A 6975-nucleotide genomic window follows, 5' to 3' on the forward strand; every position below is an offset into this window, starting at 1 on the left:
GCTACGTGGAAAACCAATAAAGCCCATACACAGGACTTGTACCACTCACGAAGGCACAGGGTGTCCTCTCAAGGAGGTCTTGAAAGCCCGGGCGAGAAAGTGAGTTCGTTAGGTTTCCACGCTCTGAAGTAGCTGGAGACAGAAAGAAGGACGTGGGGGACCCAAGTCTCTAGTGGAACAAGGGTATTTTATTAGCATGCTTGTAAGAAATGCATGCTTATATATCTTCAGTAAAATGATTACTCAGCTGTTAAAAAGAATGAAATTCCACCAGTTGCAACAAAATGGATAGTCTAATAAGTACAAGGTCACTGAACAGAGTCACTGAACAGAGTCACTGAAGGGAATCCAAGCAGGTGCTCTTTCCCATGATCTCAGTCCTGAGACAGAGAAGGCGATGGCATCCAACTCCAGTACTCATGCCTGGAAAATCCCATGGATGGTGGAGCCTGGTAGGCTGCGGTCTCTGGGGTTGGTAAGAGTCGGACACGACTTCACTTTCACTTTTCACTTTCATGCATTGGAGAAGGAAATGGCAACCCACTCCTGTGTTCTTGCCTGGAGAATCCCAGGGATGGGGGAGCCTCGTGGGCTGCCGTCTATGGGGTCACAGAGAGTCGGACACGACTGAAGTGACTCAACAGCAGCAGCAGCAGCAGCAGCCGCAGCCGCAGCCAGCAGTCCTGAGAATTGCGTACAGCTCTACTCGTTCCTGTATCCCAGGAACTGATAAGGAACAGAGTCCTTGACAAATGGCACACAAAGAAAGAAAATGCAACATATTGGATCCCTTAAAGTTGAATGTCCCCTGACACGAGAGGATGGCCGAGTAAGCTCAAAGAATACAGTCTACTACAATGGAGGATATTTGAACTAGTTTTTTTTTGCCGTAACAGTAATAGCACTCCCATCCTGGACACCAGGTAGCTTCCGCCTCGGCCATCAAGATAGAAGAAAACACTTGTCACACATCTGTGTCAACTCTCAGGGGCATCTTGGGCATCTTGAGCAGATGGAGGAAGTTCCAATGGTGTGATCACAGGTAAAAGATCTCCCCAGGAACTGACCCGGGCACAGCGATACAAATCCCTACAGAAAAGAGAGGGTCAATGTGGGCTGCAGGTTCTCCCTACCTCCCACCAACTCTGGTCACACCTCCACACCTGCCATGTCTGCGGGCTGTGATCACAGCATGCTGCATATGCCCATCTGGACAGCACAGGTGGCAATGCACATGGCGTGGCCGTTTAAGAACAGGCTGAGTGATTCGGGGCCAGCGATTAGCCTTCTCTGGAGATCCTCGGGCAAGGATTACCAAGGAGAACTTTTCTTCCTTCGGCTTCTTGTTCTAAGACAAAGATACAGAGATGGCTTGCGGGAAAAGATGAGGGAAAAAAATTTCTTCCAACCTCATTCCTGTGACTCTTCTCATTTTCTATAAGTCATATACATTCAGACCCTAAAATCTCTAAGCATTCTCTGGAATTTCCCAAATCCTCCCATCTCTGAATCTTTTTCACTGTGCTTTCCCAGGCTATTTTCTCCCTACCACAGTATTCTCAGAGTACATACCCAGCTGAAGGGGATGGGATAGTAGGCCTGGGAAAAGCTACAGGCCAGGGGCTTAGAGGCTGTCAACTGGGGACACGGAAGTTCATGGGGACACTGTGAACACAAAGACATAAGGTAAGACAAAAGAACCACAATCATGAAACCTAGAAACTATGAGTAATAGAGTTAAGAAGGGCTAGGGATAAGGGAGCACAGAGCAGACGAAAGGGCAAGCCAGGGGAATCACTAAGGAGGAATCAAGAGTAGAGGATGGTGGTTAGCTCTCTTTTCCTGAGTTCAGATCTTTGCTTGCTGGGAAAGGCAGAAGTAATACTCACTGGGGCAAAGACAAAACCAGGTCGAGGATCCAAAGGTGACTTTTCTTTTCCCTGAAATCAAAGGAAATGAAAAAAAATTTTAGGCTGGGCTGAGGGGGTCTGTTCTAACTCAATCTCTGCACTCAATAAATTGGGCACTCCTCTAACATTCAATTATGGTAATTATTAACTATGTTCTTTGAATTAAGCTGGCTGTTTCTCTAATACTCCAAACAAAGAACTTTCTCTTTGCAGCAAGAGAAAGGCAGAAACTTGGCACATAGTATGGTGCTCTCCCTTGTCAGTAACCTTCACTCTCAAAAAAAAAAAATCCCATTTCAAGACAATGAAATTTGCGATTATACACTGGTTCATATGGTCCTAAACAGATAAGGTTCTTGGCTCAGAAGTGCCCTGGATCAGAGGCTGGCAAAAAAAAAAAATTTTTAAGGTCCAGAGACTAGGCAAAATCTGTTTCCTACTGCTATCTGTATGGTGAAAATAGCCACAGGCAACAGACGTATAGCCACAGACACATGGTTATAGATGCACAAATAAGCACTGCTCATATAAAAACAGGTGGCAGGCTGGATCTGATCCATAGGCTGGAGTTTGCCAACTACTACCCTATATCATGACTTCATGTGCCTACTATCTCCAGAGTCATCCTTATTACTATATGCGAGTCCCTTCAGTTTTCAAGGGAGTGCCAAGAACTGGTGAGAATAAGTGGGGAAAGGAGGGTAAGGTGAAAGAAGGAGAAAGAACCTTACATTAAGGACCAGGTCCCTGGCGTCCATGAGAAGGGAGTGCCCAGCTTTTGTTCCATTCTCTATCAATACCTGATTATAAAAGGGGAAGTAAGAAGCCTCGAATTACATGAAAACATAAATGTCAGTAGCTCTGGAAGAGCATTCCCAAATAGAATAGGGATTCTAAATGAAACGGGTATTACATATATGATGTAGGTGGAGACCTGAAAAGAAGGACAAAGGGATCTATGTAGGATGAAAATGCTTAAAAATGAAGACAAGCTCCAATGGGGACAAGGAAAGGCATGAAACAAACCCATGAAGCTGCTTAAAAACTTGAAGGGATAAAGGGGCTTCCACTTACCAGAAAATGACCTGTCTTGCGCCACAAGGTCTGGACTACGTCAGTGCGGTCGGCCTTGCTGGGCAGCTCACTGAGAGAAAAGGCTGCTACCACCACATCGAATTGTACCTGGTGCACAAGACGAGGAAAACGACCGACCTGACATCTCCCTCTTTTAAAGAGTACAACAAAGGTCTATCCCACTAAATTTCTTCTGCTTTCTTTTACTTTCTAACAGAATGCTAGGTTGTAAAGCCAGGGCCAGTTTTCCATCTGCATACTCCACATCTGGCATACTTTAAACACCGCCACTTGCCTTGGGTGATACAGGTAGAAACTGTCTGAAAAAGACACCCGGAACACAAGGCATCCCAGATCCTGAACCACCTGTGGAGGAAAGTAGAGATGTGGCAACTGTGAGTGTGGGTAGAAACTGAAGGGACAAAATGCTAGCTGAGGAGGAGATGCAACAGAGTAGACAACTATGAAAAAAAAGGGCAGGGGGAATATTGGGTCATTTGTCCTGTTATTCTTACCCTACCCATCCACAGTCCAACAGAGGCCCCCAGCATCTTTAACAGGGTCATTGCATCAGACACATCTTTAACTTTCAGGCCTCTCCTCTACTCCCCAATAAAATACCCTTTCTGGTACTCCTTTGCTTTGCAAACGCCTTCAACTTTGGAAAAGCCCTTCCTTACATTTTGTCCTCACCTTTCAGCAGCTTTTCTGCCAATTCCAACATGGCAGCTGAGCTGTCCACACACATATACTCCCGTAGGCTCTGGCCCCAAGTACTATGAGCAGCCCTAAAGTGGCAAAAAATAAATCATCACGTTCTCATGACAAAGTTATCCCTACAAGAGACCCCTCTGTCCCTAACCCAACCTTGGGGAAACAGAGTGCTATGTTAAAATAGTTAGAAAAACTAGCAATCTTATTTTCTTGTTTCATCTACAACTCTTTAGAAGACTCAAAAACTACATGAACACACACACAAAAATCTTGATGATACGTAAATCCCTGTCCGAGATCAAATTCCTTTCCTTTTTTATCCTTCTTAATGTGGGTTTTTTCACTTGACATTTAAGTTCTGACCCTAATTTATATACCTTCTCATGCCTTGTCTAATCTGAGGGAAGAAACACATCAGTTCCCAATTTTCCTCTTCTTCCTTTGGTTCTCCAATCTCTTGATATTGACGTGGTATAAGCTAGCTCTAGCTCTCTATAGAGTTGGAACTGACAGAGACAGAGAAAGATACTCACCAGGTGACAGAGCCAGTACCTGAGCCAAAGTCCATCAAGGTTTGTGGCTGGAACTCTGGAAGGCGAGCTTGGATCTGAAGAAATATTCAATACCCCACAGTGGGGAAGACAGACATACATTTAGGGTCTTGGTAAACATGAATTAGGGGACCGCAAGAGAGGAAATGAGACATGAATGTCTTTTAAGATTCAGTGTAGCTCTTAAGAACAGTGATTCTAAACCTTTTTTGGGTCAAAAATTCCTTTCAGACGATAAAGACAACCTCTCGAAAAAAATGCACATGTAATGTCCCAAGAATCTTGTCCCAGAAGATTACTTTATGAAGAAGGGAACTGATAGTAAAAAGTTTCTGGTTGGAAGTTGAGGGAATTTCACCTCATGGAAAGCTCTGGAGACTGCTGCAAAGCCACCATCCAATCTTGCTGCCATATACACCAGGCTCAGTCCCTCACTGTAGCTGCCAGAAAAATCAGACATACCACTGGGAATTAACCTCTATCCTGCAGCTACCCTCCAGACTTTTAGGAAATGAAATCTTTGCAAAGGGCTCTTCCAGCTCAACCCTTTCACTGATCAACACAGAAACGTCTTAGGGAGGCTTACAAACCAGATTACTTTTTCAAACACTAAAGGGTGTAATTGTATTTCCCCAACTCTCCTTCTCAAAAGCCAAACTTTTCCTTCTCCTGCAGCCCTTTTAGTCTCCCTTACCTCAGTTCTTGCCAATGATAGGTAGTTCTGCGCAAGGCATGCAGGATTTCTTCATGATGTTTCTCTGTCTGACATGAGTCTGGGGTAAGAACAAGGACTGGAAGTAAGGACCTAGGAAGAACAGGGCTCAGATACAATATCTGAATTTACTGCCTGCCATTCCCCACCAGTTCCCACATGGAAAATGCTTAAGAGAGAAGCGAAACTAGAGAAGAGTTTCAGGTAAGAATAATAATGACCACCACCACCACCATAGTATATCAGATAATATATTGCCTCTAACAGCAGTTCTTTCAATTCAACCAACTCTATCTCACAGGTTTTGTTCTGTATTAAAAGCAAGTGTAATAAAAAGTTAAAGGATAGGATAAAGACAGTACTTTGTAGATTTCTTCAATTCCCCCAAATTTAATAATGTGATGTCTCCAAAGTTCCTATAGGAAGGAAAGGGGCTTGAAAAACTTGTCTTACAATTGTGTTCAGTTCAGTACTGTTTTACCTACGGAGTGCCTACTATGAACCAGGTACTACAAGAAGTTCAGGGAATACAAGATGAACAAAAGGCAGGCCTCTTAATAGGAAGGAATTCACAATCATGAAAATAACTTGACAAACGAATTCTCCTTTCCCTGTAGTACTGGAGAGGGACTTTATTTTACCTGAACAAAAACTTAGACGGTCTTAATCCAGTGGACTTGAGGAAAAAAAAAAAGATCTAAATTTCAACAGTAGACTGAAGCACTCATTGACCTTTACTAAAGCCCTGAATTTAGTAGGCAATCTCTGAAATTACCTATCTTCTTTTAGAAAGGCAACATTATGAATAACTACTCTGGTTAGAAAGTCAAATAAGAAACTGCAGTATTTATTTAAGAGGCTGCAGAATTATTACTCGCTCTTCATTTCTCTCTGCTCTTTCTATTTGGCTTACTCTTTATTTTTAAGACCCACCTGCGTTTTCCAGGATTTTTTTCTCAAGAAGAACTGCCCGTCTTTGTAGCTCCTCTGGCTCTACAGGTAAATGCCGGCTCCAGAGATAATTGGTTAGGGCTTGCACCTGCTTCTCCATATTGGGCATCGCGCTCCCTATGGACCAAAGATGCAAAGAGGAATCACTTGTACGCAGGGCCCAATCTCCGCTTCTTGAGCTTCCATTTCCCACCTTTACTCACCTAGCAGCAGTAACTGCGCGGCTTCGGCCAATGCTTGCGGCAGCCGCACGCATGACAGCTGCAGGATTCCAGGGTGCCGGCGATGGGGCCTCTTCCCCAGGAAATCGGACTTGTTATCCACGTGGGATACGCCGGGCACGAGGGCAGCAAGCGCCTGCAGAAAAAGAAAAGCTAATGGCGGGGCACAGAGGATGTCTGCGGGCACTGGCTAAAGGAGGAACTGCCGAAAGCGCACCTCCTCGGAGAGGAGCTGTTCTTGAGATCCACAGCCTCTTTTGAAAGCAGGGAAAATAGGTACTCACTCGGAACTGGGGAGCTATTCCAAAACTGCGGCGCCATCTGCCTATTGTCAGCAGATACCGCGACCCTCTCCCGGTCGCCATGGAGCCAGCGGTGAACCGGAACCGGAAATTTAGGTGCGGAGTCTGTCACTCTCACTAGCTGCAGCGAACATCCTGCGCGAACATTGGCGCCGCGCAGCAACAGCCAATGCGGAGAACGAGTGCTTGCTAGTAGCCAATAAACAATCGATCTGTATATCGCCTTGGAGGCCGTTTGTGCACCTCAATTCCAGCGTAGCCAGCCGGAAGCTAGGTGACTTCCACGCTGCGTTGTGATTTGTCTCCGCCTCCAGAAATCGGAGGGGCGGGGTTAGATAGGTATGGGCTGGCCCTATGCTGGATTCCCCAGAAACGCGTCACAGGAAGGCAAAGAATTTGTGTTTGTATTAACTACCAGTGTTCTTTGTTTTACCTTCTGGAGAACACTGAATTCTTGGAGTTTTTACCTCCCGTGTGGAATGGAGAGACTGCAGTAATGGGAAGATGAACAAGGAAAGCCAGATTTAGGAGACGAAATTG

The 6975-nt window shown here is 45.0% G+C and overlaps 1 protein-coding gene across 1 annotated transcript; it reads right to left on the minus strand.

The window, feature by feature from the left end:
• Window positions 1–168: 168 nt before the first annotated feature.
• METTL17 (methyltransferase like 17) lies at window positions 169–6637 on the minus strand. The gene is made up of 14 exons (XM_019968419.2): window positions 6418–6637; window positions 6116–6269; window positions 5895–6029; window positions 4944–5022; window positions 4608–4689; window positions 4232–4305; window positions 3678–3772; window positions 3280–3350; window positions 2985–3092; window positions 2642–2710; window positions 1890–1940; window positions 1573–1665; window positions 1164–1348; window positions 169–1089 (listed from the first exon to the last, which is right to left on the minus strand). The coding sequence occupies exons 1-14, from the start codon at window positions 6496–6498 to the stop codon at window positions 978–980; spliced, it is 1389 nt and encodes a 462-aa protein (XP_019823978.2). The 5' UTR covers window positions 6499–6637; the 3' UTR covers window positions 169–977.
• Between the last annotated feature and the right edge of the window lie 338 nt (window positions 6638–6975).

The sequence above is a fragment of the Bos indicus genome, chromosome 10, assembly GCF_029378745.1.
Source record: "Bos indicus isolate NIAB-ARS_2022 breed Sahiwal x Tharparkar chromosome 10, NIAB-ARS_B.indTharparkar_mat_pri_1.0, whole genome shotgun sequence".
NCBI classification, from domain to species: domain Eukaryota; kingdom Metazoa; phylum Chordata; class Mammalia; order Artiodactyla; family Bovidae; genus Bos; species Bos indicus.

What these genes read in the sequence shown, in the direction of transcription:
- METTL17 (XM_019968419.2), bottom strand. Translation starts at nt 6,498, where the DNA reads ATGGCGACCGGGAGAGGGTCGCGGTATCTGCTGACAATAGGCAGATGG. An exon ending in TTCTACCTGTATCACCCAAG is followed by an intron (nt 3,093 to 3,279) that starts GCAAGTGGCGGT and finishes CTTGTGCACCAG; the next exon opens with GTACAATTCGATGTGGTGGT. An exon ending in CCAGGGACCTGGTCCTTAAT is followed by an intron (nt 1,941 to 2,641) that starts GTAAGGTTCTTT and finishes CTTTGATTTCAG; the next exon opens with GGAAAAGAAAAGTCACCTTT.